The sequence below is a fragment of the Trichoderma camerunense genome (genome assembly GCF_050948025.1).
Source record: "Trichoderma camerunense strain CBS 138272 chromosome Unknown V8C40scaffold_7, whole genome shotgun sequence".
Taxonomy (NCBI): Eukaryota; Fungi; Ascomycota; class Sordariomycetes; order Hypocreales; family Hypocreaceae; genus Trichoderma; species Trichoderma camerunense.
Window position 1 is genome coordinate 705772 of NW_028145363.1, and position 19730 is coordinate 725501.

General features: G+C 48.9%; 6 protein-coding genes across 6 annotated transcripts; 3 read left to right on the forward strand and 3 right to left on the reverse strand.

Moving 5' to 3' along the window:
• Positions 1-414: 414 nt before the first annotated feature.
• On the reverse strand, positions 415-2336 carry V8C40DRAFT_286676 (N-acetylglucosamine-6-phosphate deacetylase; the record flags this gene model as incomplete). Its single annotated transcript, XM_083222556.1, has 3 exons — positions 415-1043; positions 1147-1817; positions 1953-2336. The coding sequence occupies 3 exons, from the start codon at positions 2334-2336 to the stop codon at positions 785-787; spliced, it is 1314 nt and encodes a 437-aa protein (XP_083074179.1). The 3' UTR covers positions 415-784.
• A 1845-nt stretch (positions 2337-4181) lies between these two features.
• On the forward strand, positions 4182-7736 carry V8C40DRAFT_242628 (glycoside hydrolase superfamily). The gene is made up of 5 exons (XM_083215257.1): positions 4182-4472; positions 4621-5901; positions 5962-7190; positions 7246-7331; positions 7391-7736. Exons 1-5 carry the CDS (start codon positions 4367-4369, stop codon positions 7401-7403), a joined length of 2715 nt encoding a protein of 904 aa, XP_083074180.1. The 5' UTR covers positions 4182-4366; the 3' UTR covers positions 7404-7736.
• On the reverse strand, positions 7674-9531 carry V8C40DRAFT_242630 (P-loop containing nucleoside triphosphate hydrolase protein). The gene is made up of 3 exons (XM_083215258.1): positions 8631-9531; positions 8331-8540; positions 7674-8272 (listed from the first exon to the last, which is right to left on the reverse strand). The coding sequence occupies exons 1-3, from the start codon at positions 9456-9458 to the stop codon at positions 7853-7855; spliced, it is 1458 nt and encodes a 485-aa protein (XP_083074181.1). The 5' UTR covers positions 9459-9531; the 3' UTR covers positions 7674-7852.
• Positions 9532-9681: 150 nt separating this feature from the next.
• V8C40DRAFT_286680 (cytochrome P450) lies at positions 9682-11899 on the reverse strand (the record flags this gene model as incomplete). The annotated part of the gene is made up of 3 exons (XM_083222557.1): positions 9682-11412; positions 11476-11527; positions 11704-11899. 3 exons carry the CDS (start codon positions 11897-11899, stop codon positions 9978-9980), a joined length of 1683 nt encoding a protein of 560 aa, XP_083074182.1. The 3' UTR covers positions 9682-9977.
• Positions 11900-13644: 1745 nt separating this feature from the next.
• On the forward strand, positions 13645-15793 carry V8C40DRAFT_274321 (cytochrome P450; the record flags this gene model as incomplete). Its single annotated transcript, XM_083220591.1, has 10 exons — positions 13645-13776; positions 13841-13924; positions 13984-14112; positions 14167-14350; positions 14421-14504; positions 14577-14794; positions 14859-14975; positions 15036-15207; positions 15276-15546; positions 15625-15793. The coding sequence occupies 10 exons, from the start codon at positions 13645-13647 to the stop codon at positions 15791-15793; spliced, it is 1560 nt and encodes a 519-aa protein (XP_083074183.1).
• A 1727-nt stretch (positions 15794-17520) lies between these two features.
• On the forward strand, positions 17521-19405 carry V8C40DRAFT_203331 (uncharacterized protein). Its single transcript, XM_083212011.1, has 5 exons — positions 17521-17995; positions 18055-18111; positions 18168-18615; positions 18680-18775; positions 18839-19405. Exons 1-5 carry the CDS (start codon positions 17791-17793, stop codon positions 19302-19304), a joined length of 1272 nt encoding a protein of 423 aa, XP_083074184.1. The 5' UTR covers positions 17521-17790; the 3' UTR covers positions 19305-19405.
• The last annotated feature ends 325 nt before the right edge of the window (positions 19406-19730 follow it).

Consider the following 19730-nt stretch of genomic DNA (forward strand, 5'->3'; position numbering starts at 1 on the left):
CAGTCACTCCATGTCCGGTATCATCCATCGTCTGGCGCCATTTTCCCCATGGGCAGGCCCTGCCAAAGAGGAGGTGTCCGATGCTATTGATGCTTGGCCCGGATGTACTTTGTGCGATTTGTTTGCTAACAGAAACACTCGCCTCCTCCACAAATGCCGCCAAGAGGTCATGAGCCTGGCCCGCGCAGCGTCACAGGATCGCACGTGCAATTTGCAATTTCCAGAGCTGTCAGAGACAAGCAGCAAGGATCCATCCGGCGGCATTGAAGCAGAAAGCTGACGGAGGGTCGGCTCGGTCATTTAAGCTCACTTGGCACGGAAAAGCTGTGCACATCGTATCATGGTTTGAAAACCCGACGAGTAATACCTGACGTGTCCATTCCCAGGCACGAGCACCCGAACGGGCCTCCCCCTTGAGTTTGCACAAAGCGATGCTCCAATCGTATGCTCCAATCTCCAATCGCACCTCAGACTTTCGCCCCCAGATCTTCTGATTTATGTTTACTCATATCAAGGATATTTTAATGTTCTTTGCCTAACACGGATCTGCTAATGACGCCCTGCAATTTCCAAGAAAAACAGCCCCCAATCTATAGAAGTTATAAAAGAAAAAACTTTGTCCCTTTTGGTTTTCGTTTTGGTGTTATGCTTATTGTTGTGTGTTAAATTCCTGCAGCTGTCAGATGCATTGACTCGTTCATTCATTCATCAGTCTTCCGTCGGCGTCAATCCGGTCAATGGATCGACAAAATTAGTATTCCATCAATTGACCTTCCTGTTCCCTCTACAAATTGTGGATGACGCGGTGAACTCTGGTGCCAAACTTCCACACTTCGTCCAATACCAGAGTGTTGGGCTGGCCGGGCGTCTTCGCTTCTGAAAAGATGACCAAGTCAGCGTCAGCACCAGCGTCAAGCGATCCTTTGACTCCCTGTAAGCCGAGCATGGCAGCAGGGGTCGCCGTCACAGCCTTGAGCGCGTGTGGAATTCCGGTGCCTGTCCACTGCAGGAAGTTGTTGACGCATTCGAGGAGGGTGATGGAACTGGGGGGGTTGATTCTAATGTTAGCATATCCTGCGGTGTACGTGCTGCGATAACTGCTGGGGGCGAAGAAGTGGCAAAAGAAAATAAGAGTGGTGAGCTTACCTGCCGGCAATGGTGTCGGAATTCTCCAGGAGCAGCTTGGATCCCACCTTGACGATATTACACGTTGTGTCACCGTTGGTCCACGGGTATGCGCCGTCAGGCAATCCGACAAGGTGCATGGCGTCGGTGACGAGAATGAATCCGTCGGGATGTGAGTTGAAGGCAATCTTGATGGTGGTTGGGTGTAAGTGGATGCCGTCGGCGATGATGCCAAAGTACGGCCGCGGCAGGCTCTCGGCGATGCCCAGGACGCCGAAGATGCCTGGGTTTCGGTGATGCAGAGGACGCATGGCGTTGAACAGGTGCGTAATCATGGTCGCGCCCTGGCCCACGGCCTTGGACGCCTCTTCGTAGGTCGCCTCGGAGTGTCCCACCGAGTAGATGATGCCCTTTGCCGTGAGCTCCGGAATCAGCTTCATCATCTGGCCGCGCTCCGGCGCCGCCGTGATGTACTTGATGGGGATCTTGTCGCCCTCGGCGCGAGGCGTGAGATTGTGCTTGCCGTAGCACGCCTCGAGATCCTCGTACGTCTGCGCCTCTATCAACACGTCGACGTTGTGCACGCCATTCTTGGTCGGGCTGAGAAACGGCCCCTCGCAGTGAGCGCCGAGCGACTCGGCCCCATCTTCGGCTTCCTGCAAGTGCCCTGACGGTCCTAGGAACGGAAGAGCCTACATGAAAATGCCACCAGAGTCAGTTCATGCGTAAGCTAATAAATATCAGGTCGAGGCAATCCCCCCCCACCACAAATGAAAATGAGAATGAACATAATTATAGAACACAGAAATATATGCATGGTGACCCACCTTCTGGTATAGTTCTGGCCTCTGGCTGGTGATGGTGGGATTGTACGATGTGACGCCCGTCTGCACCAGCAACTTCTGCACCTCCTTGACCTTTTTGCCATACTGTGACATGTCATCGAGCAGCGTCGAGAAGTTGAAGCCGAACGCGCCGTTGAGCTGCACATCGATCATGCCAGGTGAGATGATGCGGCCGCCGAGGTCGATGGTCTGGTCGGGGAGGACGAGGTCGTCGAAAAAGGCAGCCTGGCTGTTGACAACCTTGCCGGACAGCGAGCTGACCCAGAGATCCTCCTCGACCAGCTTATCGCCGCGCAGGAGGCGGCAGTTGGTGAACTTGGTCAAGCCATTTCTTGGCCGGAAGGGAGGGGACAGTGCTATGGGCATGTTGCTTGCTCCGGCGCTTCCCCTTGTGAGCAAAGGATCTTTTTGTATAAGTCTTTTTTGTCTTTTATAGGATCTTCTGATGCTAGAGATGTTTTTCTCGGGCTTCACGGAGGATGTGGTGGAAACAAAGATTCAAGAAAGTGCGCTCTGGGAGAAGAAAGACTCGGGCTGCTTGTCCCGGCACCGTTTGATACTGGCTCCATAGCAGAACAGGAAGCAGCTTCAACACCCGAGAGCAAGGCCGGTACATGTATATACGGCATTTACAAACACCACACACCAGTTGAGAATCACACGCCTCACGCCTCACGCCTTTGGTCTCACTCCCTTGATCCGGCCGAGTAACTACATAGAGTTCGAAACCTGAACGCCGATTAGCGTCCGATGGTAGCAAGCGCCTAGGTTATGGAGCAAGCAGCACGACTGAGAGAAAAAAAATCCTCGCCTATCCGTTGAAGTCACGGTGCCATGTGCCTTCGCGGTGGAGCTTGCCCGGCTGGAGTCTGGACGGGGGGCCCAGAGCTGTTCTGTTGCACGCAAGATCTGGTGAGTTATGGGAGTACATGGGCTGTACTTGGGCTATGACGTGCAGAAGAGAGATGGACTGGATTGTCTCATAGTGAGTGGCGCTTTGATAGGGCGTGGTGCTAGGAAAATGGGTTGAGAGCTATTGGTTTTGACGTGTGTCTTTTGCCTTTCTCCCGAAGGCCGCTTATTACAGGCTGAATGCCTTCATTTTTTTAATCTCTAGATTCTGGATTCAAAAAAAGACTTGATGATTTACGTTGTCCTTGTAAAAAGCTCGAGTCCATTTTCTTCATTTATCGTGCATAACTAACGTCGTCGACATCCATTTTGGCTACGGCGAATTATTGCAGATGCTAGCACTCTAACAAGATGCCGTTGTATGCACATGTACCCAGTTCCGCTGCTACCTGAGGTGGCCCAACTTACAGTGGCTGCTGAAACGGGCACAAACGCAGTGCGGGTGGCGATCAAAAGCCTGGGCTGGCATGTAACGTTGACTTGCAATGCGCTAAAGGCAAAGGGCACGATACGATACTGCGGTACATGCGAATGTACTCAAACGGTACGGTGCGGCAACAGCCCACTTTGGGGAACACGCGCTGAAGCCAATCCTGGAGGAGCCGCTGGAACTGGAATCGGCTGCTGGAATCGGAGCACCGTTGATGAGGAGCGACTCCGCCTAGCCGCCAAGGCTTAGTTACCTGTAGTACATGTAGTGAATTCTTCATTGAGGACGAGTTGAGGGCATCAGCTCAACACTTTGGCTTGTTTTGTACTACCGTCGAACTTGGTAACGCCACTACCTGTGTTGCCACTGTGTTCCCAAGACTGCAGACAGCCGTTTACCAATAGCAGACCCCGGCCTACTGACGACTAATCTTGATAGTGGTTGAGTCTAGAGCCTTGAACTTCCGAATCCCGTGAGGCGCCCCCCGCCGAGTTTATCTCCTGATTAGCCGACATTAAGCCGGATTTCCAACCGCGGCGGCCTCATGTCATGAGCGATGCTCGAGACATGGGCCTTTCAGCTGAGACGTAGCGAATGCCCTTTGTGTGTTGTGTGATCCCCGTACGAGGATAGCCAGACAAGCCCACTCCCGGGCCGTCACTTGTCGTGAGACTCTCTCCAGTTGAGCTTCCTCGATTCGACTCGACTCGAACTCGCCTTGCGCCCACCAGCGCCGCCGGTGCTTCGCTTGCCATGTCCTGGAGGTGATTTTGATGACAGGCTCGCGTCTCATCCACAATGGCCAACTCCATCAGCGGCTCTTCTGCCGACAAGTTTGAGCTGGATCCGCTATGGCAGAATCTTGATTGGTACGTGGCACTGCTATTGATCTTTTGTGGCTGTCCCTCCTTCTATCCTTTCCATCGGCTTCAGTGATGCGATACTGCTGCTGTAGCTGTCTATTTTGGCTGCTTGGGGTCTCTACATGTTGTTGGCTTGCTACCTGCAATGACTATGATTGACATGGTTTATTTGATATAGGGCGATAGGGCAGATGCTGCTCATGGGCTGGGATGGCACCCAAGTTACGCCCCAAATCAGAAGCCTCATTGAGGATCACCATCTCGGCTCCATCATTTTGACGGCCAAGAACCTGAAATGTGCGTGATTCCCCCTCCCTTCAACAACATATTATCCTCATGTGTTCTATGGGCCTGGTATTCTTAATACTCCTACTCGTATTCCTACTCGCGCACTTACATAGAGGTCTTGTGGTGGATCCGGGCATCTTGCTAACTGGCCAATTAGCGGCGCATCACACTGCGATGCTCGTTCAAGAGCTTCAGATGATTGCCAAGAACTCCGGTCACCCACAGCCGCTTCTCATTGCCGTAGATCAAGAAAATGGCGGCGTCAACAGTCTGTTTGACGAGGATTATGTCTGCCAGTTCCCCAGCGCCATGGCCATTGCAGCCACTGGCAGCCTTGAGTTGTCATATGAAGTCAACAAGGCAACCGCCACCGAGATCGCGGCCTGTGGTGTTAACCTCATGCTGGGTCCGGTCTTGGACGTTCTTAACAATGCGCGCTATCAAGTTATTGGAGTGCGAGCCTCTGGTGATGACCCCCAAGAAGTATCCCAGTATGGACTGGCAGCTTTGAGTGGAATTCGTGACGCTGGCGTGGCCTCTTGTGGAAAACACTTCCCATCTTATGGAAACCTCGACTTTCTTGGCTCCAATCTTGATGTCCCCATCATTACTCAGACACTAGAAGAGCTGAGCCTCAGCGCTTTGGTGCCCTTTCGAAACGCCATCTCCTCTGGGAAGCTCGACGGCATGTTTATTGGCGGATGTGGCATCTCCAACCTCTCCATGAATGTCAGCCATGCTTGTCTGTCTGATCAGGTTGTCGACGACCTTCTCCGGAACGAACTTGGATTTAAAGGCGTTGCCATCTCAGAATGTCTTGAAATGGAGGCTCTGAGCCAAGACCTTGGAGTCCAGAACGGTGTTGTCATGGCCGTAGAGGCAGGATGCGATATCGTGCTGCTCTGCCGAGCCTACGACGTTCAATTGGAAGCTATCAAAGGCCTAAAGCTGGGCTACGAGAACGGCATTATTACAAAGGAGAGGATTTTTACCTCCCTGAGAAGAATTTTTCATCTAAAATCGACCTGCACTTCCTGGGCAAAGGCACTAAACCCTCCGGGCATAAATCTACTTTCACAGATTCGCCCTTCTCATCTTGCCCTATCTCGGCGAGCTTACGATGATTCCATCACCATTGTGCGAGATAAGGAGAAGCTGCTGCCCCTTTCTCTCTCAATGCATCCCGGTGAGGAGCTCCTCTTGCTGACCCCCTTGGTCAAGCCACTGCCGGCCTCCTCTTTGACTAAGAGCTTGCTCGAGTCAAAGAACGATGCATCTATGATCCACACTATGCACGATAGATGGAGTCATCAAATCCGAGAAAGAAGCGCCATCATGAGCGGAGAAGGAGTCTTTCGAGAATTTGGCAAAACGCTTGCAAGATATCGCAATGAAAAGCTTCTACACACAAGCTACACAGCCAACGGAGTCAGGCCAGGTAAGAAATATGCTGGTGGCAGGAAGGATTTCCAAGGCATTCACTAACTCTATTCTGTAGTTCATGAAAACCTTATCAACAGGGCATCTTGCATCATCATTTTCACGGCAGATGCAAACCGAAATCTCTATCAGGCCGGATTTACCAAACATGTTGACATGATGTGCTCTATGCTTCGCAGCAGAGGGCAAAAGAAGCAGCTCATTGTCGTTGCAGTGAGCTCTCCATACGACTTCGCCATGGACAAATCCATAGGTACTTATATTTGCACATACGACTTTACGGAGAATGCCATGGCTGCTCTCGTCCGAGCACTGGTTGGAGACAGCAACCCGGTTGGTACCATGCCGGGAACCCTTCGAAAGAGCAAGAAAGTTCTCAAGTCTCGACAGCATTGGCTGGTGGAAGAGTTTGATAGCAATCGGGATCGAAAAGGCCTGAACGACCTCATTCGGGCGGTGCATAGGGCTAGCGACCAGGACTTCCGGTATCTACAGACTACAACCTCGGATACTTTTGTCCTTGACAACCCAAACATAAAAGAGACCCATTTCGTGGTACGAAACAGCAGCACACATGCCCTTTACGGCTTTGTTGCTACATATTTCCTCCAAAACGTTGGCATCCTTGGAGCCCTCATTGTGGACCCAACCAAACGGAACCTGTCGATTGGACGATCTCTTCATCGTCGAGCACTGAAGAGCTTAACGCAGCAGAGAGGCATCAAGAAAGTTCAGCTAGGATCAAGCTTCCCTGCTCTATTCCTTGGAATCCCTCTCGATATCGAAGTAACGACGACGAAAGAATGGTTCAGCAACAGTGGGTGGGATACTCAGTTCCCACGAAGACTCACAAACATGGTTATCCAGGATTTGAGTGCGTGGTATGCTCCCGAGGGACTTTCGCAAAGCATCCAGCGAGCCAATATTAGCTTTGACCTGATCTACGGCGTTGAAAGCGGAGACACGGTGATGCATCATGTACGAACCTACGCAAACCCGGAAGTTCTCGAACTCTATCGAACCGCGTTGGAAGAGAGCAAGGCGTGTGGCATTGTGCGAGCCAAGGATGCAGGAGGAAACCTGCTAGGAACCATCATCATCTGCAGGCCAAACAGCCCCCTCGCCAGATATGTTCCGCCATTGGTGTCTCTCGGTCAAGATATTGGCGGTCTCCTGGCCCCAATTGTTCCTTCGGCTCCTCTTTCGACTTTGGTGCTGCAGGGCCTTGCTTTGATGGGCCTTCGACAGAACAAGGGCCACAAAGCAACCAAGTCGGTTTTAAGCTGGGTACGTTTTACTCGATTCTTTTGACTTGTTTCTTTGAAACATTAACACGATGTAGGTTGTCGATGATGCTTTTGAGCCGCTGGTGGCCATGGGATTCGATATCTTGCAGACATTCGAAGAGATAACGAATTCCCCTGAAATGTAAGGACCATCACTATGACTACTGAAATCGAGATGGGGGGACGCTAATCCATAAACAGGTTTCAAACTTGATGACGATGGACGATTATTTGCATTGAGCTATGTTCCTGCTGATACTCGCGCGGTATTGCTTTCCATTGGATCTCCCCCATTAAGTGCTATTTTACATTCACCTCTGCTTATCTGTCTTGGTACCGGGTTTAAATGAGGAGTATAGTTCCGGACGTCAATTGACCAGCTCATCTTTCGTTTTTGGTTTATTCGCTGATTCATATTGGATACCTGAGGAGCAGCAAGACTTATGATTCTATGTACTTATTAGTTATGATCATTTTATGTGTACTCTCACGCCTTTAGCTATTGTTTGTTGTATACTAGGGCAAATTGAATAAAGAAGAAAGTAGGATTATATCTCTCTTTTGACTTGATGTGACACGCTTGATACATAACACGATATTAACATTCTGCTCCGTCATGATTTCTTTCTTGAACCCGTCATTTGTAAACACTCAAAAGCAGGCTCATGCAGTCTTCTCTTCCATCCCCTCGCGCAGAATGGCAACCTGCTTCTTAATCTCGACCCAGAGTGCCAGCTCATCCAGCTCCGGGCTCTCCTCCACCGGCCGATCAAGCACCTTGACCCACTCGTTGTCCGCCAAATCCATCGTCATAACCATGGCTTCGTCCTCCGCGTCGTCATCCTCGCCGTCGCCAGGCTGCGCGTTGCGCGCAATGGCAAGCAGCGCGGCCACAAAGGCCTCCTGCATGTAAGCGAAGCTAAAGTCGTTTGTGATTTCTGCAATAGCGGTGCAGAGCTTGTCGGGGAAGCTGATGGATTTGTTGTCGGCGAGCTTCTTCTGCCAGAACTGGCAGTAGGCGACGCGTTGGTCAAAGTCTGGGTCTGGGAAGAGGTATTTCCTGTCAAAGCGCGAAGGGCGTTTCTAAGATGGATGCGTTAGATATGATGAAACAATGTTGCGGCGTTGAAGGGTGACTTACTGAAATGCCTGGATCTAATCGTTCGAGATGGTTGGTGCTTCCGATCATGAAGATACCGTCATTGCTCTTTAGACCATCTACTTCGTTTAGGAAATAGCTTCGAACGTCGTCGGTGACAATGGTGTCGAGGTCTTCAAAGACGAGATAGCAGGGCGCAAACTCTCTTGCCTTTGCGAAAACCATGGCAATGCTTCTCTCTGGTCCAAAGAACTGTGTTGCGAATACTCTTGTCAGCCAGATCTCCATGTGAAAGCAATTCGATCATTCTTAACGGGACAAGTACCCGGGGTGACAACATACCGACTTCAGAGACCTCACATACAAGGTCGTCACGGGTTGCTTCAGATGGTAAAGCATATTCATCGTGGCCTTGATAGAAATCGTCTTGCCGTTTCCAGGCGGGCCGTAGTAAATGATGCCTCGCTTCCACGGCACCTTGAGCCTCGCATACGTAGCCCTCGACCGGAAGAAGGACATGTGGTCCTCGATGAGAGCCTTCTTCATGTCCTCATCCAGAATGACATTCTCCCACGACGACTTCATCGCGCTCTGGTACAGCTCCGCGCTCTTGGACCAGTAGCCGCCATCAAACACCCAAATCTCCTCGTGCAGCTCGCTGGTCCACCGCCCAGCGGCAAGAATCAGCTGCTCGGCCAGCTCCTCGCGCGTGGAGAGCACGAAGAAGTTTGTGAGTTGGGGATAGGCGCTGGTTCCGTCGCGGCCGCTGACGAGGTACACAATGAAGTCCTTGTCCTTCCATTGGAACAGGTACTTTTCGAACAAGACGTCCTTTGCAATGACACCGAGATCGCCGTCCATGCGCCTCGAGGGCGGGACGTAGATTTTCCACGACAGCGAAGACGGGACGTGGGAGTCGTTGTCGCTGCCGACGGGCGTGAATGAGGCGTGGCCGCCTGATGCGTAGGCGAGCAGATTGCATGAGTCTGCCGGGGCGATGGAGACGGAGAGATTGGGATATTGTTGACGTAGGGCCTTTGCGATGGCGGCGTCGGTGTTGACACGCTTGGCGCTTGTGTGGGAGAAGAATTGGCGGGTGGTTTCGTCGTGGCTCTCGTGGCTGTCCATGGACTCCAGAGGGTCTCGATTTCTACGTGCAGCGCCGTCCATTGTTTTTGACTCGATTGATGAGATGATGATGGTCTCTGGTTGAAAAGTGTAGAGATGGCCAAGTCAGGAAGTCCGACGGTGAGAGGAGCGATGATGACATGCGTTTGCGGCTGGACAAGGATTGATGCACCAGCCTCACTTGTTTACGTACCATCAAGGTGGTTGGGGAATACGAGTTGGTGCATGGGATTAGAAATCTCAGCACAGACGACAGCTGATAAAAGCATATTCATGTTGATGCAGAATCAATCGCTCAATGTATTTTATACGGATTCGATTGGGATTGATTTAGTAGTTCTACTACTGATGATGCACCTCTTGACATGTGAACACGCGGTGTAACAGCAGCACATGCATGTCTCACTCACACGCCCTATTATCTATACACGTAACCAGCAAATTCACATCTACCTAGTACTTCATCTAGCTACATTGTTCTCTCACCAAAGCTTCTCTCCTGCCCAATTCCACCAAATGATCGGTAAGGCATTTTAAAATCATTCAACATGACTTTGTATCTTATGCCTTTGCCTTTCTCGTCGTCAGTCTCACTCTCAGATCATCAGTGCCCTTGATCGACATGATGCCAAGCACCGGCTTGCCCTCTTCTGCCGCTGGAATAGGCTGATAGCCATCCATCTCGACATCAAACCTATGAAGTAGCATAGCAACAAACAATAAGACGGATCTCTTGGCCATATGTCTTCCAGGACACATGGTGTTTCCCCCTCCAAACGGCCTCCAGTTGTTGCTTTGCGTCAAGGTCGCCTTCTTCAGGAAACGCTCGTGATCAAACGAGTCCGCCGTCTCACCAAAGACGCCCCGGTCAAAGTGCAGCTGGCGGAACGGTATCATGAGCCTGTTGCCTTTGCGCAAGACTTTGCCTCCGATGATGGTGTTTTGGGTGATGAAGCGTACAGAGGCTGCGTAGGAGGACATGCGGATGGTTTCATTCCACATGGCGTTGAGCTGGGGGCACTGATTATGCAAATGCTCGATATTGATTTTGCCGTCTTCACTGCTGAAAGCGGCTTTTGTTTCCTCGCGGATCACGTTGATGAGCGAGGGAGCGTGGAGAATGTAGGTGAGAAGCCAAAAGGCAGCTTTGCGCGTACTCGTATTGATACTATAATGTTTGTCAGTCTCTATGAACAAGAGTTGGATGAAATTATTAGAGAATTGAATAGAAGAGAAGCTTGAGTAGTAGACGTACGCCCAGTATATAGCCATGAACATGGTCGCAATGTCATCCTCACTGATATCCAAAGCCCGCATCTCGTTCTCCATGACTTTAGTAAACCAAGCCTCGCCATATCTCTGGCTTTGAGGCAGTTGAATGTACTTTTTCAACGCGCGCTGAATGATGGCTTTGGATCGCTTCATCTCTCTAGTGAGGAAATCGGGATACTGGTAGAGAACTTGCCAACTCAGCTCGTCATAAATGACAAATTCTTTGGCAAGCGTAGCATCAATTTGGTCAAGCTCATCTCCAAAATATGCTCTCTGCCCAGCACGAGTGAAGAAATCGGAACACCACTCCATGAGAGGGAGCACAATGTCGACGTCAGTCGACTGGAGGGCATATGGACAGACAGCATGCAGCTTTCCAATATTCATGCGCACATCAAACCACTCTAGGAAAGAATTCTCGAGGAAATTCAGTCCATCTCCAGGAAATAGCTGGTGAATATGTATCTGCCGCGCCAGCGTCGCCAACGGCTTCCCTTGGGGGTTCGCAAAGCCTCCCTTGTCCTTTGGCAGTGGTGTGTACATTGCCTGGATGCAGGACTCAGTGTTTCCCCAAGCGCGCATTAAGGCCTGGACAAACTCATTGAAAGATAGGGTCTCTGTATTTCGGTACGCGCTGGCGACGTCTTTGGGCTTTGTGATGACATATATCTTCGATCCGGCAATGGTCAAAGCAAACGGCTCGTTGGTGCTGCCGAAATAGGCCCTTTGAGAGAGATAGTGCTTAGCTCGATGTGTGGTAGAAATAGTGTGAATTATAAGTTCTTACCTAGCTTTAGTTAACAGGGTGTTGGAGTTGTTGAAGAACGCCGGTGCATGACCTAAATATGAATTGTGTCAACAGTTTCTGAAGACTGCCTCTAGTTATTAATTTGCGCAGCTTACCCAAAACTAAAAAGAGTATTAGCAAATGTGTTCCTCTTAGAAAACACAGAAGAAATGACAGAATTAAAATGAAGAAAGAAGGAGTGGTGGTTGATGGTTTTAATTGACTTACTAGGAATGCAATACGGCAATTCTTGCGGATCGTCCGGGTATATTTGAGGACAGACAGTGAACCTCCAAAGTCTCCAAACAAGCCATCCAGACATTAACGCGATGGCGCTTACAACTAGGATCAAATTGTCCCGAGAGTTCTCCAGAAGAGCATCAAAGGCCAATATCACCTGCCAAGCTAGTATCATGAGTAACATGATGGACTGGGGCTTGAGAAAAAAGAATACGCAGTAACAGAGGGAGAGGAGCACTTATGTGGGCTACAGCAGACCTGATACTCATCAGATATATGATGTTGCGTGCGATATATAGCTAGGCATGTATGCATACTTATATGACTACATATTCTCAGTCGGATTGTCAGGGTGCCATATGCCAAGACCTGTACAAGAAATATGGCATGTATCCAAGTATACTTTTCTTCCTAGAATCTCAGGCGAAATTACATTTCAGCCCACCATAATGATAGCAGGGTTAGAATCCTGTTCAATATCTGGCCCATAAGGAATCCGAACTCATGGGTCGGGCGTACGGGCCGGGCCACCATCAGAAGCAACCGGTTCCTTGGTGACAGAACGCCCCAACGCCACTATCACCCTCTAAATTCCAAACTATAGGCATTTATACCAGGCAGCAGCCCTGTGATTGACCCAGCTACCTGGTTAGTGGTGTTTGTTGTTTGTTGAACAGGGGCCGGATGTCATCTCAGCCGCTCGGCTGTGCCCGAGCAAACAGACAGGGCTGGCCAATAGCGACTTCATAACCCCTGCCTCGGATGAAACCTCCCGGACTCACTTGAGGAAGATATTATCTCTTTTCATAATCTCATCTTGTTTTTGCAGGAATTGAAGTTATTCTTATAGCACTGAGAACCGATTTTATACTCTTTTCCCATCCTTATTAGGCTAAGAAGAAGAGAGTAGGAGACTAATGGGTTGCTCATTTATCGGATAACTTTATCCAGGAACTTTCATACCGATTAAGCAGCCATTCATCATGCCAGTAAGATACCATAGTGGGTTTGTAACAGATATCCTTTTTACCTTTTGTTGGGCATTCTCCCAAGACTCACGACTAGGATCTTTGCCCGCCACTCCCTTCTCTCAGCCGCAAATCATAAAGGGATGATTGGATATTAAGATATATACTTGGTAAGGAGCTGCGCCTCAAATTTCCTTGGCCGTCTACGATCTGATGGTGTTTGAGTCTAAAGACGCTGTATACAGCCGGCACTTATGCAGCCTCTTTCTGAGAGTTCCAGGGGTACAATTACCGGTGTCACAACATCAGCCGATGAACTTGGACCGTGCTCGTGGGGGACGTGCTTTGCGGGGGGAAAGGGATAGGCTTTGAGTAGATACATGGAAGACGATAGATGAGGAGAGTAGGCGACTTGTTAGAACATATAACAACTGTGGAAGCGCGTAGTATCGTAATAGGCAATGTACATATAACACACGTATAGAACGTATATATCGCGTAGCCTATAATGGCATCTATTTATGAACCGAGATGAGAGTATAGCTCGGCTAGTTTCATATGAACTGATCTATCAGTTGGGGCTGAACGGATTGTGATGCTTGTCTCTCTACTTCGCACTATCAGTAACAGGGCTGTGGGATGAGAACAGGGTAGTGAAGCGAACTGTCCCCTAATAGGGGCTTTGTACGTATGTGAATGTGAAGTAGAAGCTCCTGGTAGCGTTGAAAAAAGAGTTTGCTTATAGAGATGTGAAGAATGGCTATATACCAAGGTGTGACCTTGGAAATGTGCGCCCAGTAGGTCGCAATATTTATAAGGAGGCTCAGCCATCTAAAATTGAGGGCTTCCCATTAAAGTCGTGCCTGAGCTCCAATAATCTTTGTTATATCTTCTCTTTATAAAAGTTCTTGAACCACTCATATCCTATTCCTGAGCTCCTCCAAAAGATCGAAGCGACAAAATGTCTGTCATTTCAGATACCGTTGTTCTTTCGTTTAAGTTGGCTCCCCCAGCGATATATAAGGAGAAGCTACTTGGAGTCACATTTTTAGTTGCAGTCTTGCTTGTGGCTCAGTTTCACCAAGTCAGAACGGTCAGTTAAAATGTGGAATTCCGTCATTCCTGGATGCTGACTTTACTGGATTATGGGAATGTAGACAATTTCATTCTTGGTCCGACGTATTCACGGCGTTTTGTATCTTTTCTCAGGACCCGAGCTCATCGATTGTGCATATAATCGGGTAAGAAGCGTGCAAGATGGCATATGTAAACATTCACTAGCGATTCTGACACCGGATAGGCCCAAGGAAAACCCTTCAAAGTTTCCACTCCATCTAATGACCATCTTTTCATCACGTCCACCAATCTTATCAAAGAGCTCATAAATGTGCCATCCCAGCATTTATCGTTACATGCTGTAGCTAAAGAGGTATACGATGCCGTGATCAACAACCGACGTCCTATATACCTAACGAAGAAGCAGATCCTGCAACCCAACTACACAATGTGTGGTTTTGAGGTGCAAGATCATCGTGGAATTGAGGGAACGGGATATGTCCGTGCCCTTCGAAGCCTTCTTACATCTCACCTCCCGAAATTCCAACCTCATCTAGAGGGTATAGTGAAGAATGCTCTGCTGACTGGGCTGAGAGACGTGCAATCAGACGGTATTAAAGCCAACTGTATCCTGACGTGTTTCAATTGCACTGGATGATCTTCCTAACATATTTTCTCAAGGGTTTGCGCACGCGAAAATTTTCCCTTTGATGAAGACACTCGTTACCAGAGTCAACTGCTTCGTCTTCTTCGGTGAAGAACTCTGTACGACTCCCATTTCTTCTCAATATCCTTTGAAAAAGTAGTTATAAACTAACGATTGCTGCATGAAAATAGCCCAAAACACAGAATTTACTACAGCGGCCTTAGATTTCCCTCAAGACGTCGCCTTTGCGGCTGAGTTATTGCGTATCACTCCGGAATTCATGCGGCCACTGGTAGCATCCATGGCCACCAACCGACACAAAGCCGCGACAACAATCTACCGCTATCTGGTGCCAATTATAGAGCAGCGACTCGCAATTAGAGGACTTCGGTCCAATGAGGCTACACCTGTGCGTCGACAAATTGCCAAGCTAATTCGTACGTGACTCTGTGTGTATAGCTGACACAGTCTAGATGGATTGTATGCAGTGGTTGATTGACAACTCGCCTCGCAAAAACCCCTGGACGCCTGCCAAAATTGTGGGCGAAATTATGGCGGTTTGGTTTGGATCGGTGCATCAATTGGCCATGGTATGAAAAACGTCCGCCTCTTATGCCTCATCGTTGTAGTATGCTAACACTGTTGATCAGACGTCGACATATGCAATTCAAGATTTATGTCTACATCCCGAGTACGTTGAGCCATTGGCTATAGAGATTCGAGACTGCTTTCACGCGGAGGATTCTCCAAGAGATGTTGAAAGACTGCCGCTGCTTGACAGCTTCATCAAGGAATCGGTTCGCAACAGCAACTTCGATGCCAGTAAGTTGCTGTATTACTATTATAGGACGACGCCTATCTTTAAGAATACTGACTTACGGTACCCTTAGTTACATGCCGTCGCAAAGCTCTCGTCCCGTATACCTTCCAAGATGGCTCATCCCTCAGCAAGGGCGATTGGGCATGTATCCCCCAGCGAGCCATGATGCAAGACAGCACGCGATACAGAGACCCGCAGACTTTTGACGGCTTCAGATTTGCGCATGGCAACGCCCAAGACCAGCAGCATAAGCAGTCTACTGACATACCTGGACAGAAAGAGTCCAAATTTACCGATGCCACTCTTGATTGGCCAATTTGGGGACTTGGAAATGCGGCTTGGTGAGTCAAGGATGATCTGCTTAAAGAGAGCGGCTGAGGCGTTGTATTGTACTAATAGAAAATGATCTGCAAAAACAGTCCCGGCCGATTCTATGCCTCGCTAGTGACCAAACTCATCTTGATCCGCATTTTGGAGGACTGGGAGTGCAAGATACTTGAGCCTGAAGCACCAAGATCCATGACCTGGAGATCGAGCATCATGCCCCGGAGCAGCACCATCATCATGTTTCGCAAAAAGCATCTTTAGTAGCAAAAGTAATTTGTTTTACTGCGCTGTTACTGTATCTTATGTCGGCTTGATGAAGCAATCGTACCTAAGAGATTGAAGGTATATCTGGTACCAGGTGCTCACTTATGCGCGTTGTGAACTCTGTTATTGAGGGTGCTATTGGATTTCTGTTGTCAAATATACTTTGATCTAGCACATTAGTAAAACAGTGATATTGTCATATATCACCTTCTTTGTAACGATGTGATTCTTTCTTCCATTCATCCTGTCTTCGTCCCTCCCCTAGTAGCCGCTTGCAAAATCAAGCTTCTGCGACTACGGTCTCGACGTTCTATACAGACCATGCCCATTTTTCGAATCTCATAGTTCGTGTCAGCCTCACTCAGATACATGAGATCTGATTCGCCGGGGTACTCCGGCACACATGTGCACAGACTGGACTTACACGCAGCTTCTGTCTTAGTATCCGTGCCCCCCTCCCTGAAGAAGATCTCATCCACCGCTGCCGAGCATCGCCCTGACCATCAGAACGACGAAAATGAGCCAGTGAGGCAACAAATGCGCAACAAGTGGCCACGGGAGGGGCCTAATGCAACACAAGTGCCACTAAACAGATCGATTACCTTTGGAGCGCTGCGCCACGGCTGGCTGAAGCCAATCCCAGAGTCACAGTCGCCTGCATGAATATGTGAGGGGCTTGTATTCATTTCTATTCTTCTCGTATTGGAGGCGTCTAGGTTGCGGGAATCTATCTGGTTCATGCCCCCGTCACATACGGCGTGACCTTGCTAATTGAATCAGCTTGGTGTTGAACTAGTTGGACTAGCAAGTCGTATCCGATGTGCCGGCTGGAGAATCTACAGCAAGGTCTGTGCTTGAAGCTGTTTCTGATGTGTAATTCGTACGCCCTACGATCATATATGGAGCATCCCATGTTAGTCTGATGCCTGATTTGATGCCATGGAAAAGGCTCTGCGGATCATCCAACGATGAAATTCAAACTCAACGTATCGTGTTTGGACGAATAAATTGTATTCCTTGCTGTTATTACTCAGGGATATGATGAGAGGTCCTCTGTATATAGCTTCGGCTCCTAGCAATACGGCTATGGCCTACACAAGGGACAGATCGCTCTTCTTTGCGCTCATATACTTTGCGATTCATTTTCAGCTTTGATTCAGGATACCCTTGGAGCCTCTACGCACTGGCTGTTTCTGTGGTTTGACTTTGGCCACATCTTCTCCAATCCGGAACATGCACATCCATTCCCCCGCTCCAGCTTGCCAAGCCACCAACACCAACGTGCGAAGAAGGGAGATGGAGCACAATGAGAAGCTTTAGTAGATCGCGCTAGGCAGGTTGAAGATTCACATCTTGGCTGGTCGATGTGATGAAACTCTCAAAACATTTGCTCGTGGACCGTAAAAGAAGTACACGATACAAATCTCCCTGCACCACCGCGAAGTTTGGGAGTTCGATCGCTACCGATATCAAGTACTTCAATTGGTTTCTATCAATAAATACAGGTAATCCTGAATACAGACGCTCTCGGAGATCTCGAGAGTGGCTAAATCGACTAATGCGTAAAGCGCCTTCCACACTGTTATCGAACCAACACCAATGCTATTTTTTAGCTCTTCATTCATACCTCTTTGGTTCATCAGCTGTAGCTCTTCAAAGACTAGCCGATACTCTTTGGGGATTTAAAGAGGATGGATCTCAATGTGTCGGTTCGGGAGGGGCGACTTGACTGGGTGTCCATTATATTTGTTCTCTTCATCCTCACTCGCCTCATTATCGTCCTGGATGTAATTCCAATATATTTAGTCCTCATGATGAACTAGTCGATCGACCCACCCTTTCACATCTGGCCCTTCATATAACTGACAGCTACCATTATACCTTCACGACGGCGGCCAACAAGCAGAAGACCGCCTCTCTCAGGAAGCCTCGACTGGAAGTTGGAAAATAAAGGAAAAGAAGGATAAGAAAAGCACCAAAAAAAAAAAGACAAAATGGCCAGTCTCACTATACCCCCAGGCGTAGATCTCTGCCAAATTCCTGCATCTCTGCCTCCTCCAGGGGTCGTTCCTAATTTCATCGACCCCGAATCACTTGCGGGAGCTATTATCGCAGTCTCGGTTGTCATGCTCACATGGTCGACAATTTTCGTTGCTGCGAGGATGTGGATGAACTGGCGGAATTTGAAGTTGGCAGATTGTAAGTTTTAGGATCGAGCAATGGCAACGACATAATGCAAGCTGACCATACTCACACAGACTTTGCCATCATCGGTTACGTTCTCAACGTAGCCTATACAGGACTTATACTGTCAGGTATTGATACTTTGAATGTAGCTGTTCTGAACGAATGCTTACCTCGTTTTCGCCAGTGGCTCGGTATTCACGGCACCAATGGAATGTCCCTGTGTGTTGGTACACTGCAACCTACATGAAGATCATCTTTTCATTTGGCATGCTCCTTGGTCCCGCCATCTTCTTTGCGAAAGCTGCCATCTTGCTGCTCTACCTTCAAATATTCTCAGCTCATAGGACTATGCGTATATCCGTCTATATCCTCATGGTCGTCACAGTTTTCACCTATTGGACAAACACAGTGCTCGAGATTGCCTTTGCATGTCCACGTCCTGGTGAGACGTGGATATCTCTCTTGACGAGCGGTAATCCTGGAAAGATTATCTATTTTGGACCTGTTCAGGGTTCATTGGCTGTCGTCATCGATATAGCCATCTTCGTACTACCACTACCAGTACTATGGAAGCTCAACATGCCCCTCAGGAGACGCATCGCTTTGTGCGCTGTCTTCTTTACTGCCTTGATGTAAGTGTTCAACTATGACTATTACTAGCGAGTACACAAGCATGTGCTAATAGGGGGACAACAGGGGAATCATCGCCAGTGTCGTCGCACTTTGGGCTCGTGTTATACTGCTTGGCACACAGGACCTCACCTGGCTAGAGAGTCAACTATTTATCTGCATGTAAGTACTGCATCGCCGACAGTGAACGTCACATCATCTTGTCTAACAAGTGATTCCGTATAGCATCGTCGAAAATAACGTCGCTTTGGTCGTCTGTTGCGTGCCCGCCTTCAAGAACATGTGCAAGAAGCATATCGCCGAAACTCGTGCATGGAAGGCGCTTATGAAGAAAATTCACCGCAGACGTGGCGACAGAGGCGGCAACGAAGGGGGCGATAATAACGTTGAGAAAGGCGGCGATAGACATTGCGGCGGCCCTCAACTTGCTCCAGACTATCTCAACACAGACAACTCCAAAGAGTCGACATATGAAAACGAGGTTACTTCAGAGGGAAATCTCAAGCACTTTGTATCTCACGGACAGGGCTCTGGCAGTTACGATGCGAGCAGCTATTCGTCGCGAGTAGTTCATATTCAGGGCGGCGTCAAAGAAGAGAATGAAATGCCGGAATCGGCAAATGCTGGCACGAATGGAATTGTCCGAAACATTGATATCACGCAGGAGGTTCATCCTGAGCATATGGTTTAGCAGCGGCTGCATATTGCGACTCAAAATCGTCTTCTGATTTCTTTTTGTTCCTTTCCCTTTCCTCTGTACGCTCGATTCACTTTTAAAATGTCCTAAGAAAGAGAGATTCTGGATTGAGCTAGATACTATAATAAGAGCTATTACTACTTGCAAGTTGAGGATGACAAACCGAGTCGATCCTTATCGTCAAGGGTCTTATGTTGTTGGTTCTGATTTACACTTGCGGGGCCCCTCCAAGCCGATTCTCATCCAAGGCCGAAGACACGCACAAGATGGAGATTCTGATCCTCTTCGAGACTCTCGTAAACCTAGTTGATGTTTATGTCACGGTAGTAATTGCTGTACAGGCGATCGGGATGTGTGCTGACATGGGGCTGTTACTACATCTGCCTCGTTGATCGTGCCTATCTTGACTTCACACACAAG

What these genes read in the sequence shown, in the direction of transcription:
- V8C40DRAFT_242628 (XM_083215257.1), top strand. Translation starts at nt 4,367, where the DNA reads ATGCTGCTCATGGGCTGGGATGGCACCCAAGTTACGCCCCAAATCAGA. An exon ending in GACGGCCAAGAACCTGAAAT is followed by an intron (nt 4,473 to 4,620) that starts GTGCGTGATTCC and finishes CTGGCCAATTAG; the next exon opens with CGGCGCATCACACTGCGATG. An exon ending in CCAAGTCGGTTTTAAGCTGG is followed by an intron (nt 7,191 to 7,245) that starts GTACGTTTTACT and finishes AACACGATGTAG; the next exon opens with GTTGTCGATGATGCTTTTGA.
- V8C40DRAFT_242630 (XM_083215258.1), bottom strand. Translation starts at nt 9,458, where the DNA reads ATGGACGGCGCTGCACGTAGAAATCGAGACCCTCTGGAGTCCATGGAC. An exon ending in ATGTGAGGTCTCTGAAGTCG is followed by an intron (nt 8,541 to 8,630) that starts GTATGTTGTCAC and finishes TTCGCAACACAG; the next exon opens with TTCTTTGGACCAGAGAGAAG. An exon ending in GATTAGATCCAGGCATTTCA is followed by an intron (nt 8,273 to 8,330) that starts GTAAGTCACCCT and finishes CATCCATCTTAG; the next exon opens with AAACGCCCTTCGCGCTTTGA.
- V8C40DRAFT_203331 (XM_083212011.1), top strand. Translation starts at nt 17,791, where the DNA reads ATGGCCAGTCTCACTATACCCCCAGGCGTAGATCTCTGCCAAATTCCT. An exon ending in TACAGGACTTATACTGTCAG is followed by an intron (nt 18,112 to 18,167) that starts GTATTGATACTT and finishes CGTTTTCGCCAG; the next exon opens with TGGCTCGGTATTCACGGCAC. An exon ending in GTCTTCTTTACTGCCTTGAT is followed by an intron (nt 18,616 to 18,679) that starts GTAAGTGTTCAA and finishes GGGGGACAACAG; the next exon opens with GGGAATCATCGCCAGTGTCG.